This window comes from Octopus sinensis, linkage group LG18 (assembly GCF_006345805.1).
Source record: "Octopus sinensis linkage group LG18, ASM634580v1, whole genome shotgun sequence".
NCBI classification, from domain to species: Eukaryota; Metazoa; Mollusca; class Cephalopoda; order Octopoda; family Octopodidae; genus Octopus; species Octopus sinensis.
In genome coordinates, this window is record NC_043014.1 from 45199187 (window position 1) to 45223648 (window position 24462).

General features: G+C 33.0%; 1 protein-coding gene across 5 annotated transcripts in view; it reads right to left on the bottom strand.

The window, feature by feature from the left end:
• LOC115221474 (immunoglobulin A1 protease autotransporter) overlaps positions 1-21078 on the bottom strand; it is a 323801-nt gene extending 302723 nt beyond the window's left edge. The window contains exon 1 of one of the 5 annotated variants that reach the window (XM_036510960.1): positions 16876-21078. In XM_036510960.1, the coding sequence (XP_036366853.1) occupies positions 16876-19381 (2506 nt within the window). In that variant the 5' untranslated portion in view covers positions 19382-21078. The remainder of the gene's footprint in view (positions 1-16875) is intronic. The other 4 variants (XM_029791663.2, XM_029791660.2, XM_029791662.2 and 1 more) reach the window with 4 other exon arrangements.
• Between the last annotated feature and the right edge of the window lie 3384 nt (positions 21079-24462).

Genomic DNA, 24462 nt, shown 5'->3' on the forward strand with positions numbered 1-24462 from the left:
ACTAGAACCACACATATACATTGTTTGCCAGGTGAGTACATTACCAATTGCATGCAAATGCTCTATAATGTAATCAGTAATATGATCACTTGCCAAATGAGTGCTTATGTTCCATATCATTTACATTAAAATTACTTCCTAATCTGTAACAGTTTATGGTGTACATCAAGCATAAACATAACTCTGAGATCGGCAACATCTCACCAAAACGTGCCTGATATATTTTATGTAATAAAACACATACGCAATTAATGTTTACAAAAACCTGAAGGGAGAGGGCTGAGAAGAACAATTTTTTAAAATATATTCCAAAAAAGTTATATCCAATTAATAACAGCCTATTTTTATTCAAATTCAACATTGTATTTTGTTTAAATATTGATTAATGTAACTAATGTAACAGAGATAACACAATCAATATGAACACATTTCGTGTATTGCATGATGACAAATCTACCTACCTATATTGATTTCATAAATATATGACCAAATATTAATTGATGAGAGATATGGGAGTTTTGTGACATTCACTTTTTCCCTATTGAAGCACTAGAAACTGTTACGACCAGAATGGAAACTGGCTTTCAGGTTTAATTGAGAGTTTACTATTCTCACACTCGGGCAGGATTTCTTTTCCAGAAGTATATGGTCAATTTTTCAAAAGGTTATGGTTCAGTGAATCAACCCCATTTCATGGATCTTAGCAAAATGGAAAGTAAATTTGACTCTAACAGAGTTTATTTAGACTCAAAGAGAAAAGACAAAATACCGTAAAGCAGGGAGTACTTTCAATTTCAAATTGTAATAAGTGTAAGATGATATAAACATGAAAATTAGTAAATAAATTCTTTTGCTTTAAAGCTTATATGTTCAAAGATACCTGTCAAATAGCACAAGATCGTCATAGCTAGAAACCTCGATCCAACTTCCTTTTTGATTAGCCATCTGGGTGTCAGATGTTAGCCCAGGACTAATTTAGAGCTAAATAACAATATCTGTAACATTCTATGAACTTCAATTCATAAGCTAGATGCCTTAGTTACCTAATCAACCAACACTTCACTTTCAATAAAAGTATTACTAATTCTTGATTCTCATACTGGTACGAAATAGGATTTTCGAATTTTTGTAGAAAATATTATCCTGCTTTTTCTAGGAACATTAGAAAAATATATAAAGCGAAGCATTTACAATCAGGAATCAAAGTCAAATTGTAGGCTCAGTTCACTGAGAAATCACAGTAACTTGCAAATGGTAACAGCAATAATACCAACAATCATAGTAATACTAATTTCTTTTGACTAGCATCAAGGAGCATAGACCTACTTGCCTTCATGTCCAACAGTGGCCACTCTTATGCAGATGATATGGTCCTTCATTCTTCTTTAAGCTTCTTCACTCAAGTGTCATCCACATTCCACTTCACTCCAAACCTGTACTGGACTCCATAAACAGAGACCACAAATGCATCCACCAATGGAGCCATATTAATCCTGTCTTTTTCAATAGCAAAAAAACACAAGCACTGCTCATACCAAAAAAAAACATCTTTGCACCTCACTCCTCTTGAACACAGACAGCACCCAAGGGCCCATGCAATCACTCCAAATAGCAAATACTCATCTTTAACAATGCTAGAACTGCATCTCAAAACTGGCCTGTCTTTTCAGAGCCAGAAAATACATCAAGCCATAATAATTACTAACCCTCAACAAAGTTCAGATGAGACCCATACTGGAATACTGCTCCATATCTGTGATAGTCCTGCTGCAAACACAGACCACATCCAGAGAAAGGCCACTCAATTGACTGGCGTAAGGTCACCACAGACACACTTGAACCAAAGACATGATATCTCCTCTCTCTACCTTTTCTATCAGTACTTACAATAGCTTCTGCTCCTTGGATCGCATTGATCTATCCAGGCACTCATTTTTTGACTCATCCTTTCATCATCCATGTTATGTCCAACTTTTGTAGGCTCCTCACTAACCACTACACCTATTCCTTCTGCCCAAGAAAACCATCCCTCTGAAATTCCTTTCTTGCAATCACTGATTTGTAATAGCTTAAACAGAATGTTAACATTATCTCACCAATCATAACGGACTTGCAAAGGCCATGGATACTGCTTTCTTCCTTCAGAACTAGCAACTTAAAGCAAAAAAACCTAACCCTGGTGAAATTTGAACTATGGTTATATAAAAACAACACTAAATGTTGAAAGTTATTCAGTCAAAAGCTCTGCCATTTCTATTCACCTAACACTCTAAATTCTATATAACAATGCCATTTTAAGAACATTATCCCTCTCACTCAGTACAAACAAACTCAAAAACATATAGACAAAAACAGGAAGAACATAAAACCTAAATAGAACTCAATTGCAGTATATCTTGAATACCAGAACAGAGGAATGAACCTTATCGTTTAACTTACTGCCTATGTACCATAAGGCTCCTCAATCAATGCTAGTTGGGTTGCACAACAACATATCACTCTCAGTTGTAATAATATTAATATCAAAAGAAAACATATAAAAATGTTCATCAGTAAAGAGAATTCACAAGAACCATTAACTGTTAATACACAAACCCAATTATTTAATTGCAGCTGTTATGCTACAATATATAACACACAAGAAGTACATACATAGAGAGAAAGAGAGTTTTTACAAAGACTATCATTTTACTACAGACACTCTGATTTGTAATAGTTGCAATGTAATCACACACAAACGCATACATCAGCCATTAAATTATTTATTTTAAAGTGAATTCAAGATTTTCTAGATAACAGTATAAGAAAATTTCAGGTATCATCAACTAATTGCTAAGTTTAAAATTTACAAAAATATATGTTATGCATTTCTTAGAAACTTTAGCGAAATCAATATATGTTTCACTACACACTAGGTATGTAATATTAAACAATGATAAAACCACAATAAAGTGATGTTTTTTGTACTAAGTGTAGAATATGTAAAAAGAAAATGGTTCAGTCACTAAAATAAACAGTAAGACAATTACACTGAATTTCTTTCTAGAAAACTAAGTATGAAATACGATAATAAAAATACAGCTAGATTAGACCTTGACAACATATGGAAAGAATCTCAGGTGGACATAAATAAAAGGAAAGATTCTAAGTAAATCAGAAAAGAGAATCGACTCAACTCTTGTTCAGAAGCCTAGATTTTAGAGCATGTATTAAACAATCATGATGAATACAGTTGTTCAAACATCTTTCTAGATCAGGAGTGAGGAGACTCTGCCCACAGGTACAATTGTGCCCACAAGCCTATTTTATTCTGCCTGCAGGCTGATATACTCATATGTACAAAATATAGTAAATTTTTCAATCATAAAATTTATACAATATTTTCATGCCTATTTGCGACATAGGTCACATTTCCACTACAACTTAAAACGGTTAGACTCAAACAGAAAATCATCCAGTAATTGTCATTTGAATGGAAATTTTGTTTTCACTATAAAACACATATTACTAGGCTTGTACCACCCCCTTGAGACCCAATTACACTCAAGCTGAAAAATGTAGGATAAATCATAAGTAATATAAATGTCTTAAATTCAGTGGTAGTATTAATGAAGATGTTATGCATTAATTTAGTGTGTTAAACTTATCTTTATTAATGTATATCGAATTATACATAGGTATATACAAGATCATCATCATCGTTTAATGTCCGTTTTCCATGCACTACACAGATATAAGAGTTAGAACTTGTGATTCACCCACGGACCTTATTCTTTGGAAATTTTTGCTCACTGCACTAAAAAGTTATCCCAGCCCTGTTCTAGATCAATAGTTCCAAAACTCTTTAGCTATGATTTCGTTGCTTTCATGAATTTCCCCAATTCCTCCTACACACTATATTAAAAACAATATTTATTATAAAATTGTTTATGAACATATTGAATATAATGACACAAAACTATTCCAAGTTCCATAAATCTCATAGTCCTTGTGGTAGATAGATAGCTGTGCTCAATTTGAGGAACCCCTAAACTAGGTGATGATGTCTGACAATGAATGCATATGAAATTCAAAATCACATTAATTTTTCAACTAAAATTTTTGAATCATCAACGGAACATTTTACAATTTTAAGTTTGAATTTGTTGAAGCTTAACTTAACCCAAACACAGAATCTCAGATTGGTAAACTATTCCATTGCCAAAGCATTTGAATAAGCACCACCACCACCCACCTCCCCATAAAAGATTAACCTTAGTGCTGTTCAACGACAACAGCAAAATGTAATTCATATGTGACTGTGATACATTAAAGATTTTCTGAACAAGAATAAGAAATTTGGAAGTATTTACAAATTAATCATATAAGTTAACAAACTAAGCTTCGTAGGAAACAATGTTTTTAAATCTCAAACTAAACATGAAATATGATAACAAAAAGTACAGCTACATTAGACCTTGACAACATCCTCTTAAATAATCTACAATGTATTCATTTCCTTCATAATATCAATGATAGCTGATGTAGAGACTATAATTTATTTAACAGGAATATGAAATCATTTTTATTTCAAAGTTTTATCAGATTAAAATTTTTAAATGTACAAGACCTTATTTTGGTTCTAAAAGAAAAGTTTATTTATCTATATGTAATTAAAAATAAATATCTTGCCCTAGTTTTGATTTGAAAGAATGAAGGCTACTGCAGGCTGAAATGAAGAAGAAAGGAAGAGAATGTGATATAACTGGAAATTAAAACACGAATATATTTTATATTACAACTACAAAATTGTTTAGTTTCAAACTAAAAGCAAAGAAAACATCTTTGGTACTATATATTATTTACTATTTTATATCACAATGACTATTATGTAATGGTATCACATTAGTATACAAGATATTAGTATACCAAGCAGGATACAATTATTTGTTTAAAGGTACAGCTAGCTGCCTTTGTCTCCTCATAACAAAATGTAACTAGATTTCAGATTCTTTTCTTCTTACAGATGTGTTGTGCTGTAAATATTTATAACTAAAAACAACTGGTGCTCATTTTTGAAACATGGTATATAAGATTAGTATAATCTATGATATTTATATGCAACATATTCTGTTAAATATGTAAAGGATTTGAAGTTAAGTAAAGAATATATTTCTGTTTTCATATGGCTTCCTACAAGAAAATCTTTTGAAAGTTAGTAGCTAAAGCTTGGATAGTGTAAGCATTTCAGAGCGATAGAGAAGGATAAAGTAAAATATTTAGTATAACGTATAGAAGGATAGCATAAAGTGGTGGCAAAAGAAGGATGATAGGTTTCACCAGAGTTGGTAACCAACCATTAAGTTGAGAGAAGCAGAAACCATTGCATTGCTAGAAAAAGAAACTGATCAAAGACAAAGCTCAAAATGAGCCAGTATCGCTGAGTGATATTTTAACAATCAATTATGCAGACTTTTTATACAAGCTATCAAGTATTTGGGTCAATGATGAATTTTCCATCCTAAATATGTCAGCCCTTTGTTGAGTAAAAAAGGAATATTTAGATATTTTACTCATGCTAAAGAATTGTAATCCATTTTATTATAAAAAAATAATAATAAATATATAGGTCATTTCCTAACTTATGCTAATAGCTACTGTATAAACCCTTTTTATATGAGGGCTTCGGTGCACAATTTCATCTGTTTAGGATATAAATAGTAAAATATTTATTTAAGATAAACTGAGGTAATTTAGCAAAACTACACACTTCTTTACTTTGAAGCCAATTATAGAAATAATAATTCTGCCTCTTTAACAAAAGTATATGATATATCTGACCAATTCTACCATTCGACACACATTGAAACCAATACCACATCTAAAAAAGGGATGAAACATCTCAAATAATATCAAATTAAAATGTGAAGATGCTTTAGATAGATCGTGTGTCACAGTCTAGTAGTTATTTAGAGCAAAACATTTATTCAACTAAATTCACACAGAAGCCTATCAAAACACACAAACGAAGGTAACATATGGTCTGGGGCTATAAATTTCAGTAAAAAAATAATATATATATCTACATGCTAAGGTGCAAAATCTAGTACTAACAGACTGGCTTTGTAGGATAGCTTCATATTAGTGCTGATTGGTATCAGAAAAGAATAAATTCAGAAGGAATGTGTTTTCATCTCTGGATATGACACTTTTAGGAGAACATTTTGCTGAAGTTCCCATAAAAAACTTTATGTATGCACTATTTATTTACTAAATTTAGAAATGTGAGAGCATCAGCTACATTGTTGATTTCCCAACATTTTTAAACATTTTCTTCATGATACATCATTTCCAGATCTCTCTCTCTCTCTAGCATTACTTTGAAAGAGAGGGTCTCAAAACACTATTTAAAAAATGATCTTACAAGAACTTGTTAAACCCAAAGCTTAACTTAACTCACTGTTTATCCTCAAAGGAGCTTTTTCAAACATAGTGCCCGCTTAAGCCATCTCAAAATCCTTTGTAACTACACTTAAATATAAACCAAGAGAGAGCCTCCACATGGTCAATCAACTTGCTAAAAATAGTAGCAGCCAAATCTGCCTTAAAATTACGCCATATAAGGAGAAGCCACATCAGAAAATGTAATTCTATATATTCCTAAAAAGACAGCATGGTAATGGCTGAAATGCCTTTGACAACAGGTCTACTTAAGGGTCAACTGAGTCTTAACAACATCAAAATAGACAGACGCTTTCCATCAAATTTAATCTCAATGCAAATTTGCACATCACACAGTATTTCTACCATCCTTTTATGCACCTCTATATTACTAATTCTTCTTTTATTCATTCAAGATTAAAAATGAATCTAAAGAACTCTGTCATAAAGCTATCAAGTCTCTCTGATGCTCCATTAATAAGCCATCGCCTAAATTAAGTGTAATTTAGAATCAAAGTTCACAGAGTGCATTCTTTCTTAATCTTGTAAAAAGAAAATCAGAGATCAATCAGGTTTTCTATAATTTCCCCACACCAGTTCTTGCAGGAATTTTAGTCATCAATAGATGTTCGGAAAGCAATATGAAAGAAAAAAGGTGGTGTAAATGAAAATGAATGAAGTTAAGTAATTAACAAATAACATGTTAGTAGAAAAATTAGTTAAAAATTGGGAAAATCAGGACGTGTTAAAAGAAATAATCTGAAGGAAACTAAACTAGATTACAATATTTAAACATCTGATCTTATGATTTTGTTTGGAGTTAGACCTATTTATTCCAAGATTCCCAACAATTAAAACACTAAAGCCGTTGATATGATTGAAAGAAATTCAAACACCCATTAGGACCAGGAACATATTTCCATACTTAGTTCTGGTTACATGACATGAAGGGATGAGAGATGAATTTTTCTTTCAATAGGACATCGATCTATTAAAAATAACAGTCCCAGATGATCAGATACCTATTCCTGAAATGAAATGAAATATCAGTATTCTACACAGAAACCCAAGAAAAGGAATGTACCTGATTTGAAATCGTGACCTATTGGTATGTGGCCTAATACATTATCCATTTAGCCATCTGCCTCTTCGTGGCAATGACCTTATTTAATCATGTTTAACTTTTTTGACTATTTACCACTCAACTTCTCAGGCTACCATTCAAATAGGTAGGTAGTTTACAACTGGATATATTTTGTTGATTCTAAGCACTCCACCACAAAGGACTGGAACACACACATATTTTCAGCAAGACAAACTGAGGCAAGAAAAGAAACTTGTTATGTACAAGACTATAATCCAACAGTTGCAGGTAGGTTACAACAATATTTCAACACATGATGCTAGTTTATATTCCTCATGAATAATTCCTTGGTAGTAAATAAAGGTTTAATACAGTTTCAGCTTTGCAACAACAAATATAATTTTTAATGGAGATCATTTGTAGACCAAGAAAGATGTTCCTTTAACAGTGAATGTTTACATAGGCGCAGGAGTGGCTGTGTGGTAAGTAGCTTGTTTACCAACCACATGGTTCCGGGTTCAGTCCCACTGCGTGGCACCTTGGGCAAGAGTCTTCTACTATAGCCTCTGGCCGACCAAAGCCTTGTGAGTGGATTTGGTAGACGGAAACTGTATATATATGTATATATATGTGTGTGTGTGTTTGTGTTTGTCCCCCTAGCATTGCTTGACAACTGATGCTGGTGTGTTTATGTCCCCGTTACCTAGCGGTTCAGCAAAAGAGACCGATAGAATAAGTACTGGCCTTACAAAAGAATAAGTCCCGGAATCGAGTTGCTCGATTAAAGGCGGTGCTCCAGCATGGCCGCAGTCAAATGACTGAAACAAGTAAAAGAGTAAAAGAGAGTAAGAGTATGCGGTAACAAAGTAGGTCGAGACAAGTGATGACCACTTGTCTGATTGGGATGATTCTGGCTCCACAGGAGATGAACTCAGTATTGTAAGCTTATAAATCATTTGATAATTTTGAAAGGATGCTTGCAGCCATCAGTTGTTCATAACATGGGCTACCACTTTACAGCTAGGAGGACTGGGTTATAAGAGTCAGGTGTCATTGTTACAAGCAAACTTACATGAACGACAATATATGATGCTGACTGTGCCCCTACTTCTCTGTGTATGTGTGTGTGCATAAGTGTATATATATCACCATCATCATTTTACATCCACTTGCCATACTGGCATGGGTTGGACCATTTGAAAGAATCTGACAGGTTGAAAGTCCAAGTCTTGCTTGCTTCAGCATTTCAGTCTGGACTTGTTTTCTAGAGTTGGATGTCCTTCCTAGCACCAACCAGTACACATTACAAAGTGCAGATTGTGCATCTTTTCAAGGCACCAGCACTGTAGTGTCTTGCTGTAGACAAAATTGCATTTTTCTTTACATGATTCACCAATTCTTACAAGAAGGGGAAGACTGACCAACATATAACATCATTCTCCTTTTAACATCTATTTATGCATGAGATGAGACTTAGTAGAGAATTTTCTATGGTCAAATGCCCTTCTTGACACCAAACCTCACCTGTTTTCAAGCAAGGTAATAATTTCCCCTGTCTATTAAACAATAGGCACCTTGAACATGCTTTCACAAAAGACTGCATGCAAACAATACTGCTTGTATGAATGGTGGTATTGCCCCAGCATGGCCACAGTCCAATGAGTGAAACAACAGGTAATATATATATATATATATATATATAAGGGACAGACAGACATATAGAAAGACACTTTTTACTATTTTTACTATTACCATTAACTCATCAAATATAATAGTAATTTCAAACTTCTAAAATGGTTGATTTTTTTTGATGAAGCATAAAGCTCATTCTTAAGGGACCATATAAATTAATATATCTCAATACATTATCGACACCAGTTTAATCAACTTCTAAATGTTAACATCAACTCAGTTAAGACATATATCTAATGAGTGGTTCTGCCAGACTAATTACAGTAAATCACTTAATCTCATGTCATCACTATCATTTTTACCCTAGAAATAGATATTATATAAGTTAACTCAGTCAACACTGAACCCTACAGACAGATACAATCTGGTGTTTATATCACTTGAGATTGAATGACATATCAATTATCTTTCTTGAAGAATTTAACCTTTAAAAGTTAACATCTATGCAAGTGACATGGATACTAAGTACAATAAATGGGTCATGACTACTGCAACCAATTACACTTCACAATCGGTTTAAAAGAAACTAGAAACAAGCCGGCGAAGGAGTCTCTCTCTATCTACCTGGCAGAGATAGAAGCCAAGTCTGCCTCACTTGATCATCTAAAAAATTAATTCATTTAAAAATTATACATTATACATAAAAAAAAGGCGGGGATTAAATAAGATGAGTTGATCAGACTTGGAATGCTTTCCATCATATTCAACATAGTAGAGATAGCAGCCAAATCTCCCTCACCTGACCATCAAAAACAAAAATTAATTCATTTAAAAATGAAACACAAAGACGAAATAAGTTGAGCTGGTCAAAGCAGGAATCCTTTCGATCATAAATCTCCTTGAATGGGCTGACATCAAGTTAAACAACAACAGAAAGTAACACATTGCATAATGTAGTCTTAGATATACTATGGCAAAAATTAAAGGATAATTGTTGCCACAACACCATTAATCAAAGGTCGGCAGGATCAGATTAACCTGGGATTAAACAACAGATAACCGGAATGGTTCACATCTAAGTTATACACTTACAGTTACATGTATATGCAAACAGTAAGGGAACCTCCATGCGCACTCACAACCTGCTAATAATAGCAGCCAAATGTATGCCTCAATTCATATACCCTAATGTCTTAAATAAATGAAATTTTAAAAATAATTAAAAAAATAAATAGGACACATACAAAAAGGAGATGATGGTGATGATGGCTAGAATGTCTGCTTATTAGTCTGCTGATCAGGATTGACCTGGAGTTAATAAACAACAACAGTTAATACAAAATACAGAGAGAATAAGGAAGAGATTCACAGAGGATATAAATGCAATGAAAAGAAAGAGAAAGGAACAAGGATCGGTTTCAAATACTTTTCAGATTTTATTATATTATATTATATATATATATATATATATATATATATATATATACTTTTTTTTAAATTGAATTCTAATTTTGTTTTCTGAATTCATATTGAAAATTTATGACTTGAATAAATTTCATTTATTATTATTATTTTTTTTTTTTTTAATTTAAACAGGATGTCGTTGATCAATTAATCTTTCAATTTCGGTACAAGACAAATCATTTTTAAAAGTAATGCTCTAGAAACGAGTTTATACATTTTGATGATTCTTTTTTTTTTTTTTTCCAAGTTTTCAATTAAGACTGAAATGGTTTCATAAAAACCACCTTATTTAATAGCAAAATGGAGTTGAAAAAAAATATATAAAGCAAGTAAGCAAAAGTGAGATTTTTAAGGGAAAGGAGTATAAATAGCAGCACAAGCTAAATTCAAGCAACAAAAGATGACAAAAAAAAATATTGATGATAATGGTAGTAGTAGTAGATGATGATGATGACGATGACTATGATGATGATGATAGTGGTAGAGGAACAGATGACAACCATAATATGGAGGCTGATGGTAGTGGTAGCAGTAGTGATAAAGATTCACCATGACTGGTCATGGTGAGTCTTTTGAAGTATTGACAAAATCATAATGATGATGATGATGATGATGATGATGATGATGATGGTGGTGGTGATGATAGCAGTGGTAGAGGTGGTGGTGGTGATGTGTTGTTGGGGTGGGAGGTCAGCAATCTTGTTAGTGGCAGAGACAAATGTGATGTTATTTGTTAGTGATATTTTGATTTTTTTTTTGTTTTTTTTTTTCTATTTTTTTAGGGTGCTGAAGAACTAATAATCTCAGTTCCCATAAATCTTGATGAGGAAGAGGAAGAGAAGGAACATAAGTAGTGATGATAAAGCTGTCAATGTTGCTTGGGCTTTGACTTGAGGAACTGGTTCAAGAGGAGGAGGCAGGAGATATGGAGATTGGAGGGAGTTATGATTTCAGTAATCTTGCTAATCACAGTAGTAGTAGTGGTAGTGGTAGTGGTGGTGGTGGTGGTGGTAGTAGTAGTAGTAGTAGTAGTAGTAGTAGTAGTAGTAGTAGTAGTAGTATCGATGATGGTGGTGGTGGCGACGATGGTGGTGTTTGAAAAGAAATGAAAATGATGTCAAGGGAAACAATGACAATGATACCAAGCAAAGGTGACAGCAGCGGAAAGCTAGCATGCTGCTACTGATGCTTACAATAATTTTTATAATTAATGTAGTGCAATGTCATACAATTTTCAATTCCCCTCACCGCTCCGAGCACCTTTATTTTATTTTATCTTTTAATGACAACATCGGTAACATGACAGGAAGTGAAGGGAAAAGCTTGTAAAGAAGTATTGGTAATAGGATGAATCATATCCAGACTAATGTCAACATAAACAAACAGCAGCATGAAGGTGTAAGATTTTTACAATTAAGAGCCTGAACTTAACATTTTGAAGAGGAATTCAAAACATTGCAAGCAACTGCTAAAATAATAAAAGGTCTATGCAATGATAAAATACTGTTTATTTCATACACAACCTATTTTAGAGATTTCTGCTAAAAGTGGTACCATAAATTTACTGATGGCTTTGATTTAATTCTCAAATCTTTTCAAATCCATGTTCAAATGGCAAAAATCCATTGATAAATTTCTAAAAATATAATTTTTTTTTTCCTTTTTTTGCTTTTTACTCTTTCAACTGTTTTGTGACAAGTGTTCATGTAACTATGATGAATGTGTATGCAAAGGTATGTGAGTATATATAGAGAGAGAGTGTGTGTGTGTATATATATATATATAATATATATATATATATATATATATATATACTTTTTTTTAAATTGAATTCTAATTTTGTTTTCTGAATTCATATTGAAAATTTATGACTTGAATAAATTTCATTTATTATTATTATTTTTTTTTTTTTAATTTAAACAGGATGTCGTTGATCAATTAATCTTTCAATTTCGGTACAAGACAAATCATTTTTAAAAGTAATGCTCTAGAAACGAGTTTATACATTTTGATGATTCTTTTTTTTTTTTTTCCAAGTTTTCAATTAAGACTGAAATGGTTTCATAAAAACCACCTTATTTAATAGCAAAATGGAGTTGAAAAAAAATATATAAAGCAAGTAAGCAAAAGTGAGATTTTTAAGGGAAAGGAGTATAAATAGCAGCACAAGCTAAATTCAAGCAACAAAAGATGACAAAAAAAAATATTGATGATAATGGTAGTAGTAGTAGTAGTAGTAGATGATGATGATGACGATGACTATGATGATGATGATAGTGGTAGAGGAACAGATGACAACCATAATATGGAGGCTGATGGTAGTGGTAGCAGTAGTGATAAAGATTCACCATGACTGGTCATGGTGAGTCTTTTGAAGTATTGACAAAATCATAATGATGATGATGATGATGATGATGATGGTGGTGGTGATGATAGCAGTGGTAGAGGTGGTGGTGGTGGTGGTGGTGATGTGTTGTTGGGGTGGGAGGTCAGCAATCTTGTTAGTGGCAGAGACAAATGTGATGTTATTTGTTAGTGAGATTTTGATTTTTTTTTTTGTTCTTTTTTTCTATTTTTTTTTAGGGTGCTGAAGAACTAATAATCTCAGTTCCCATAAATCTTGATGAGGAAGAGGAAGAGAAGGAACATAAGTAGTGATGATAAAGCTGTCAATGTTGCTTGGGCTTTGACTTGAGGAACTGGTTCAAGAAGAGGAGGCAGGAGATATGGAGATTGGAGGGAGTTATGATTTCAGTAATCTTGCTAATCACAGTAGTAGTAGTGGTAGTGGTAGTGGTGGTGGTGGTGGTGGTAGTAGTAGTAGCAGTAGTAGTAGTAGTAGTAGTAGTAGTAGTAGTATCGATGGTGGTGATGGTGGTGGTGGCGACGATGGTGGTGTTTGAAAAGAAATGAAAATGATGTCAAGGGAAACAATGACAATGATACCAAGCAAAGGTGACAGCAGCGGAAAGCTAGCATGCTGCTACTGATGCTTACAATAATTTTTATAATTAATGTAGTGCAATGTCATACAATTTTCAATTCCCCTCACCGCTCCGAGCACCTTTATTTTATTTTATCTTTTAATGACAACATCGGTAACATGACAGGAAGTGAAGGGAAAAGCTTGTAAAGAAGTATTGGTAATAGGATGAATCATATCCAGACTAATGTCAACATAAACAAACAGCAGCATGAAGGTGTAATATTTTTACAATTAAGAGCCTGAACTTAACATTTTGAAGAGGAATTCAAAACATTGCAAGCAACTGCTAAAATAATAAAAGGTCTATGCAATGATAAAATACTGTTTATTTCATACACAACCTATTTTAGAGATTTCTGCTAAAAGTGGTACCATAAATTTACTGATGGCTTTGATTTAATTCTCAAATCTTTTCAAATCCATGTTCAAATGGCAAAAATCCATTGATAAATTTCTAAAAATATAATTTTTTTTTCCTTTTTTTGCTTTTTACTCTTTCAACTGTTTTGTGACAAGTGTTCATGTAACTATGATGAATGTGTATGCAAAGGTATGTGAGTATATATAGAGAGAGTGTGTGTGTGTATATATATATATATATATATATATATATATGGGTGTGTTTGATAAAAAATACCTATAATATCTTCTAACGAATGTATCAATCAGCATCTTTAGTATGAGCCTTGATTAGCTCGATTGAATTGATATCAAAAGATATATTTGCTTTGAATTAAAAGAAATTGGACACATGAAAAAAATATGATGAAAAAAATGTATGTATCACACATTAACTGTAAATGGAAACACACACTTTTATGAGCATATTATCAAATTGAAAAAATAATATCTGAAATCAGTTGACAACATTTAATTAAGACAATAAAAAAATATAAATAAAGAGCTGAACTTTAATTATGTCTCTTTAAAAGTTTTAATTTAAGCTTGAAAATTTTCAATGTACATATTTTTGTTCGCTTTAAAAAAAAAAAAGGAAAAAAACGGAAAAACTTGATAAAATCAGTTTTTAGTATGTAGACTGAAATTTTAGCAAAAAAAAAATAATAAAGAAAATCAATAAGCTCTGAGGTTATGCTATTCTTATTAAGGAATTCTAGCTGAGCAAAAGTCATGTTCCCTCTATAATATCACTAAAATATATATTTATCTTGTGTTTTAAACTTACAGAAAAAAAAAACTAATTTAACAAAAGAAGGAATCTTTAAAAAATATCAGCTAATATATATGTAAAGTTTCTTGTTTTTTGTTGCGCAAACTAAATAATAAGTTCTTAATAATTCCATGATATTTATTATTGCAATAAACAGTGATTCAAATGTAGTATTCTTTGAAATGGTATCAATATCTTATAGATAGAAGAATAAAAATGAAGATCTGTATGAGTTGGTAATATTTGCCAATCTTGTTAATGCATAGATAAGTGGGCACCATTTTCATGTTAAAAATATACAAATGGGTATATTTACCAGTATATTATACAGGTATCAATTTTGTAAACGGTACTTTCTGTTGATGTTATTTGACAAAATGACCAGCCCCGTTTCTTGATTTTATAGTGACATACATTTGTCATTGACAACTGGAAACATTTTTATTGGGCTTGAAAACGGTAAGGAAATGGATGAAATGCTCAAATATTACAGGTAAGGTTGAAATCATTTCACTTTCATCATTCACCAGCATGCTACCAACAAGACAATGAGGACTATGAGTATACCAAGAGTATATCAAGAGGCTCACATCTACACAAGAATTTATATAGATTATCTGAGACTGCAGTTTAAATGAACTAATAAAGAGTATGTACAAATGATGAGAATTGCCCAAATTAGAAACAATTTATATAAATTTTAAAACAATTTTTTTTGTTTTGTTTTATTACAAGGACAGTTTTGTTTAGTTTTTTGAATGATCTGCAAAGACCAAAAGATGCAAAGTAATTGTGTCTTAGATAAAATATGCTACAAATATAAACCAATATGGTTGTAGGTGAAGATCAATTTCTGTCGGCTTCAAATTTACAGTACATACTTAAACTAACCAGCAAATTTATAGTATGTACTTCAAATTGACAGCACACACTTAAACGGTCAGAGAATAATTACTATATAAAGGAAAAATGTTAGAAAAAGCAGTTTAGAAAGATCTAAAAATAAGAAAGTTATTTGAAAACTAATCAAATTTTAGTCTTCCAATAATTGATTTTACAATATAAATTGAGCTTGTCATTTTAATTTCGGATAAAAATGTTTTTACCATTTAGGAAATGAATTATCAAACGAGCTTTTTGAAAGAAGGTGTGTATTTTAGGCTACATAAACAACGAAATCTAGCATAAACAATTAAAACTGTAAAATCGTAAGTAAATATTATAATATGCAATTGAAAATTAAAAATCTAAAAACAAAATAATTCAAAACAAGAAATTAAATTCTGCTGGAAATGCAAGTTAGAATCTAAATCTAAAAAACAAAGCAGCAAAAGAATTTGAATAAAAATTGAAAGTTAATTTTATTTTTAAATAATACTCTGCAGAAAATGTTTGTAATATGATGTAAAATTTTCCCCCATGTACAGGTATGGAAAACATTAAAAATAGTTCAATAAAAATCTAAAAGTTAACATAGTCAAGAGCTCTTACTTTATTTACCCCAACCCTCTCTTTTTAAGTAGATGATTGTGTTCAAGTTGGTGGCATGCTTTAGCCCACAAGTAGGAAAGGGCCAAATGTTTAGAACAATTCCGAGCATGGACAATGGACTTCTCTGCAGGGTGTCACCAAATATAATGCATCACACACAATTTTACAAGTAAAAAAAATCATTATTTCTCTTTTGAGAAAATAACATTTAAAGTTGATGTCTATTGATTATGATAGATAATGTGAAGAATAATTGTCACATACAAAATACTATAATCTTTTTAATAGAAAATACTTAGAACCAAGATTGTTAGCAATAATTTTGCTAACATCTATTCCAAATGTCCTGCATGTGTGTTCTTCAGTTTGCATACTTAGATGCACGTTTATCTTCAAACTGTATGGTTCGTAATTTTACGTAAAGAATTCTAGAAGTTTGAGAGTCTTAAAGATCCCCTGCAGCAAGTCCCAATAATAGAATCCAGTGGCAAGGAGTTTGCATGCGAACATTCAGGCTAATGGTAGTAGTAGTAGAAATGTATGTCTGTCGTAGAAAGCTTTTGAGGAGGGATAACTCCAAATATAGGACACACCAAAATACAAAGCAGTTAAACAACTACAGCATACCTTCCTCTGTTTGAACTTGGTTTTCTCCATTAGGAAGTGACTGTACATCCTGTGAATGACTTATCACATTGGACTCATTGTCCATATCTGCAGACACAGAACTGCTATTTTCAGTTGGAATTGTGGATTTCTGTACAGGTAATTCCTCCATTGCAACAGTTGGTTGCTGAGAAATTTCAGAATTATCTTTAACTACAATAGATTCTTTGTCATCATCAGCAACAGGCACTTGTTCAACAGAACCAGAAATGTCTATCTGCTCAGCGCTGCTTGGACCATTTTCTGTAGATTTATCATTTTCAGTATTTGCTACCTCATTTTCAGCTGTTACCTCCTCAGTGTGACTGTCACCCTTTCCAGGTGCATTATCAATATCTTGTTCTGAGACTGCTTCTGATGTAATTTCACCTGCTGGTGTTAATTCTGTTGCTATCGTCTCTGCTGCTTCTTTTACTTGTTCAGCTTCATCAGCTGATGCTTTCTCTTCCACTACATCACTGCTATTATCCTCATTTGTTTTGGCTTCTGATGGTGTTAAAGCTGCCCCTTCTTCTGTATGTACAGACTGAGCAGATTCTTCTACAGCTGGTTGTTTTGTTTCCTCTTCTGATGGAATTTCCTCAACAGTTTCTTGGGGTTCTAAATGTTCTTCAGCTACAGATTCATGAGGTTCTTCAATAACAGCCTCTTTGAGTTCCTCAACCACAGCCTCTCCAGCCTCAGCCACTTGAGATTCTTCGACTGCAATTTTTTGCTGTTCTACAGCTTCGTGTTGCTTTTGCTCAAATTCCTGCTGAACTTCTTCCAATACTGCTTCTACTAAGCTCTCTTCATAAGGTTTTTTAACAGGTTCTTCAACAATAGCAGTTTTCTCTTCAATATCCACTAAAACTGGGCTTTCTGTTGATTGTACCTCTTCAACTACAGATTTAACAGCACTAGCTGCTTCTTCTGTTGGTAGTATTAAGTCCTCTTCATAGGCACCTTTAGGAGAGGGTAATGCTGAAGGTACTTCAGCTGTCATCAAGTCAGTTGACAAAATATTGTTAGATTCAGTATGTTCACTCTTGAAAATCTCTTCAGTTTTCTCTTCATCTTCCACAACTGGTGGTGGAGGAGGAGGTAAGCTATCTTCTACTTGATGAGCAGCCTCTTCAATTTCTTGCTTCACAGTATCTACAACGGTGTCTACACTGGTCTCGGTGATGGCTTCAACAATGTTTCCACTGTCAACACTAGTTTCCTGGAGTTCAACCTTAGGCATAACCAGTGCATCTACACTAGTTTCAGTAGCATCAGGTTCAACAATTTTACCACTATCTACACTAGTCTCGGCAACATCAATATCCAGGGGAACAGCTGGAATATCAACAGGTTCTTCTTTAGAAACTTTATCTTCAACAAGTTCTTTAACATCACTACTATCAACATTAGATGTTAATACAGTAGATGATTCAGATTCTTTACTAGTGGGAAGAAATTTATCAATTAAAGAGGAGGGCATTTTCTCAGAAACAGCTGAAATAACAGTTGATACTTTCTCTTCAACAACAGGAACAACCACTTCTTCAACTTTATCAGCAACTTTAGTCACACCTTCTTTTACTTTTTCTGTAGCAAAGCTTACAATACCGGCATCTTTTGAATCACTTTCAACCTTTTTCACTTCAGTAACTGTTTCTGAAACGGTAGTGATAATTGGCTCAGATTTAATTACTTTGCTGGACTCCTTGGTGAAATGTTGAACCTCAGTAACCACATCCTCTTTTGCAGGAACTGAGTCAATTGCTGAGCCGACTGAGTCTGAAAATTTACTAACAGACGAAACTACAGTTTTATATTCTTGAGTGGAGCTACTGGTAATTTTGCTCACTGATTCAGTTGCACTGGTAGTATGTTTGGTTACTGATTCTGATACATTGTTACTAAGAGTCTTCACAGATTCATTAGTACCAGACACAACTTTACTAACTTGCTCAGAAGCACTGCTTGTAATTTTGCTCACTTCTTTTGTGACCATAGTCTTACATTCCTCAGTAACAGATTTCACAACTTCAGATGCAACCTCCATTGCAGTTGCTTTAATATCTTCTGCAACATCTTTCTTGTCAACCATAACAAAATCTTCCTCTTTCTTTTCCAAAGTAGACTTAACTTCTTTAGTCACATCTGAGACAGTTGAAGCAGCTTCAGCTGTAGCAGATGCTACTTCATCTTTCTTTTCCTCAACCGCAGCTTCAACTTTAGCAGCTTCTGCACTCACAGCCTCTCCCACATCTGTCACATTTTTCAGTATGTCCAACTCTGTTTTATCTATTTGTATATCTGCGGTTCCTTCCTTGCTCACCTCAACACTAACCCCTTGGAGAAGTGGCTCTTGGGCATTTTCCCCAGAAGCTGCAGGACGTTCAAATAGCACATTTTCTTCATTTTTTTCAACAGGCTTATCTACTAAATTTTCTTCTTCAGCCTCTTTTTTGGCTTGTTTACCCAAAGAACACCCCATGTTTCCTAGCTTACAGTAATTTCTATTTCTCAGAAAATCTCACAAAAATAAGTTTGTATTTAGCTTCACGTTCTCCTTTACTTTCTTAACTTCTTATTTTTCTTTCAAAGAAAAAAAACTTACAGATCAACAAATAACTTTGAAGAAACAGAAATACTTCTATTTTTTTCCCTTTTGTTGTAAATTATTAAAGATATAGTGGACTTCGTTAAAGCATACTTAATTCAACAAAACAACAGCAAATCATTCAAATTACAAAATCCAACAAAAATATGTATGCAAAGTCTTTCAAAGGAGGATATTTGTCATGGATAAAGCAAATATTTTCTCAACTGAAATACTAAATCCAAATAAGGTACTCCAAGTGTTTAATGTTTCCAATATAATTCAAAAGTAGAAAATTCCAGGTTTCTTTTAGTTAGGTATTCAATCAAGAAAAAAAAAAGTTGTGTAAATCCACGTGAAAGCCACAATTATTGCAACTAATTAACAGAAGCTAAGTGAGGAAAACCAACTCACCAAAAAAAAGTTGTAGCAAGAATTCTTGAAATACAAATTGAAAATTTTTTTTTACACAATAATATAAAAAAAAGTATTTTTTTTTCCTCTCTTTTTAGCACGTGTGATAGTAAAAAATGGCTTATCCAGTACTGCAATTTCTTTTTCTAGTAAAGAATAAATCTCCAAAATGTAAATATGAAATAATCCGAGAGTGTAGAATGAAGAAATCAGTCCAAGTTGGTGTTATAAGGTGTGGGCTTTTTGCTTTCTTCAAGAGCCAGCACAAAACATATACTGCTATCTCCTCGACAATTATTACAGATAAAATACAAAGGTATATCCCAGCAGAAAAACTGTAATCTTTTTACCAGAATTTGATTTTCATGAAGTCTTAATTAATTGATTCCAGGATGCATTTCTAACATCACTGCTACAAGACAAACCTTCTGTCAAATTAAGGAGTTCTGTGGTGTGCGCGCGGCTCTGATATGCAGTCTGTAAGCACAGACAAAACCAGGCAATGTAGCTGACTGCTCAGGAGGAAAGCAGAGGGCAGTAGTGGCTGGTTAGAAATCCTAGCTGCCACTCCTAACAATGTATGAAGATGGTAGCATAGAGAAAAGTGCTGAGAAGAGAGAAGATTCTTTTCCCATCAGTAAAAGTGAGTTGAGATTAACAGCTATCTAGTCTGAAGGCTAAACTACTACTGCTGTTGTGAAGGTAAAAGTTATGGTAGGTGTAGTAATGACAGAACTGGCAGTGTTGCGAGTAGTTCTTATAGTAGTGGCAACAGCTAATGCTGGCTACTGCTGCTCACTAAAACTAGTAGTAGTAGTAATAGTAGTAGTAGCAGCAACAGCAGCAGCAGCAGCAATAGTAGTAGTAGTAGTAGTAGTAGTAGTTGTAGTAGTAGTAAGGATAAAAAGGGAGGAGTATGTCTAAATACACACACACATACAGTACACAAACACACAAACACAAAGAATATCCATCCACCAACTGACTAGGTGTCTGCGGCTATGTCAGGGAGAACTGACTGTCTCAGAAAATGGCTATAGTCAGTGAGTGTTATGTTTCCTTTGCTGTTTCCACTTCTTGCTTGTCTGACAGACTGACTGCCTGTCTAGTTTGATGCCCCTCTCTTCACACATCAATTCCTTTATCCATTCAGTACACCATGGACTTGTACACTACTCAGCACCATTCAATCAGATACTCTCTCTCTCTCTCTCTCTCTCTCTCTCTCTCTCTCTCTCTCTCTCTCTCTTCTCTCTTTTTCTCTCTCTCTCTCTCTCCCTTCTCAAATGTTGTACAGAATTGAATTTCAACCAACAGAAAACTATGAGGAGGGATTAAAAAAAATATATATATATAGGGAGTAAATTGAGAAGAATGGAAGGGAAATAGTAAAAGAAAGGGAAATCTAAAGACAAAAGAAAAAGAAAAAAAAAAAATATCAACTTCCCTATGGAAAAAGAATACCAATGAGACTAAGTAGTAACAGAGGGGTGAGAGAGAAAGAGGAAAAAAGTATTTAAGAGAAGGATATTTTCAAGTAAGAAAGGAAATCAGCCTTCTCACTAACAATAAAAAAAAAACAAAACACCCAAGTGGAAAATGCATTCAAGAGAGGATCACTTTAAAATCACCCCTCTCTTTTTCTCTATCTCTCTCCCTCCCTCCCTCCCTCCATCTCTCTCTCTCTCTCTCTCTCTCTCTTTCTTTCTTCTTCTCCATCTACATATCTGCCTATCTAACTGCATGTCTCTCGCATGGCTATTTTCCTTTTTTTTTTGTTTTTTTTAGCTTTTATTTCAGGATATATTTGCTTTTATTTTTGTTCTTAATAATTGATTAGAAAGTTGCTCCTGCAATAAGGTAACAATTATTAGCTCATTAATTATTTCCCCCCCACTTACAGCTCTGAATCCCCCACCGCCAGCTACCAAACCATTTCCCCACCACACACACACACACACACACACACACACACACACACACATACATACACACACATACACACACCTACATCTACACCCACTATATAACAGAACATTCATCAGTACACCACCACTCTCTTAGGTTGCTCTATTACTAATGTGACTTGCTCCTGATTTTCATCATTATCTCTATGCTACACTAACAACATATTTTGGAAAGGATTTTTTGTTTTCAGGTCCTCTTTTTTGTAAAATATTGAGTTAACCGAAGAATTCAGGCATTAAAAATTCCCAAAATTATTTTGGTCTAATTATATTGCTTTGCAAATAATTTTGGTTCAGAGGAGTCACTTTTGGAGGAGTAGAGGGATGGCAGTGCTGGTGCTTATTTATAGACATCAGCTACTTAGATGTGTCCACTTAAATTCTTATATACATATATTTATACATATATATATATATATACAAACATGCATAGCCATTTTCTGGCATATATGGCATGCAAAGATGTATATTAATGTATTCTGCTGTATATTATAATAAACAGTAATAATGATGTGGATGAAGAAAGGAAGAAAGGAAGGAAGGAATAGAAAGATGAAGTATAGTTATTTTGTTAATCAACATTTTGAATATTAAATCAAAAGCTATCAATTTATGAATTCTAGAACAACTATACCACCCCAGTTTTCAATATCTCTCTATCTCTAGAGAGAAATGGATAATTTGACCACACACACACGCACGCGTGCGCATATGTGTGTGTGTGTGTGCACTCTCATAAACCATGCTTTATTTAAAAATGTATGTGAGCTACATTTCATACTAGTTATGTGTACACATCGTTCACATTACACACATAATAAAATAGATACACTACATACCGCCACACAATATACGTTATGCACCCACCCACTTTGGTTCTATTTTGTAGTTGGAAGGAAACCTTTCGCTTTTATGTTGTTAATACTTTCGGAAAAGCATGAATGCCACGATATCAGCCAAACTCAGAGATTATGAAAATATATTTATTTAAGCAACTATGTGTGTATGTAATGTATACTATGTATGTATGTATGCATGCATGCATACAGTATACATACATACAGAGAGAGAGAGAGAGAGAGAGAGTCAGAGACAGTAAGAATGAATGATATTAGACAGTATAGAAATTTATCATTCACATTTAGTTGATTTAATGCAGGTTATATTCTAAAATATAGGGCAATATACACATTAAATACAAAGTCGTATATTTCATACATGTTAGTCATGGTCATACATAACAGAAACTTTTTCTTGTTTCCTTTTTATTTGCTTTTTTTTTTACTTTTCACATGGTAGATGTACATATGCATACAGATGCCTAATAAAATGCATGCATTTTACGTTTGATGTGTAGCAGTTAATATGATTAAAGCTTTTGGTGGGGGCAAGGAGGAGGGGCATAAAATATTGTTAGTCATAATGGAATGACCATGCTGAATAGTAAAACTGTAAACAGGATTTTCAGAGCCATTTACTTGGTATCAGTTGGCATTTATTATGAAGTGACATCTTAAAGCCACTGCTGCTGAGCTTCCAGAAAAGGACAAATAATACAAATGGCAGGTATAGGAGCAGAGGAAGGGAGAATAGGGGTAAGAAGGCAGAAAAGGATGGAAATGAAAGGCTGAAAAAAGAAGTAAAAAAAAAAATAAAGCTGTGATTTGATGAATGAAATTAGTGGGAATGAAAAAAAGAAACTGAAGGAATGATGAATACCAGGTAAGAATTAAAAAGAGATAGAGAGAGAATGAAATAAGCTGGAAAGAAAATTATGATAAAATATAAGGGAAAAAGGCTCCAGATTTAGAAGAAATTGTTGCTTGATTCCTTGAGTCATTTTCACATGACTTCAATTATTTGGGGTTTAAATTGGAACCGAATTTAGAATTATTTAATTGTATTACGAAGCGAATATTTCAAAAATCTATATGTATGTGCATAACTATGAATAAAAGATTGCATGTGATGACACAATGTAATGATACGCACGTGATGATAATTCATGTGTGTAAGGGTTCTTGTAAGGGTATGCACATGTGGTTGTGTATTTCGATGAGTGTTTGTATGCTAAAGTGTGTCTGTATAAGCATTATTATCGAACATGTATGCACAATAAAACAGCTATTTTTCACATTTTGTCAAGTATACAGGTGATGGTTGTAAAAAAAGATTCGATAGTTTATGCCAAAGATTGGTCCAGTTGAATTACTTTCAGACTTGTCCATCAGACATTACAGCCACAGATATATGACAGATATTGCATATAAGATTATGCAACTGAAACACATATATATACATATCTTTATATAAATATATACATACATGCATACATACATATTAATGTAATAAAACTCTGAGTAGTAACAGAGAATTAACTCAACACACCAATAAAATACATTTATATTCATGCGTATGTGTCTATATATCAATATCTTTATTTCTCTCTCTCTCTCTCTCTCTCTATATATATATATATATATATATATATATATATATGTATATATATATATATATACATACATACATATCTATATATATATATACATATATATATATATACATATATATACATATACCTAAATATATACACAC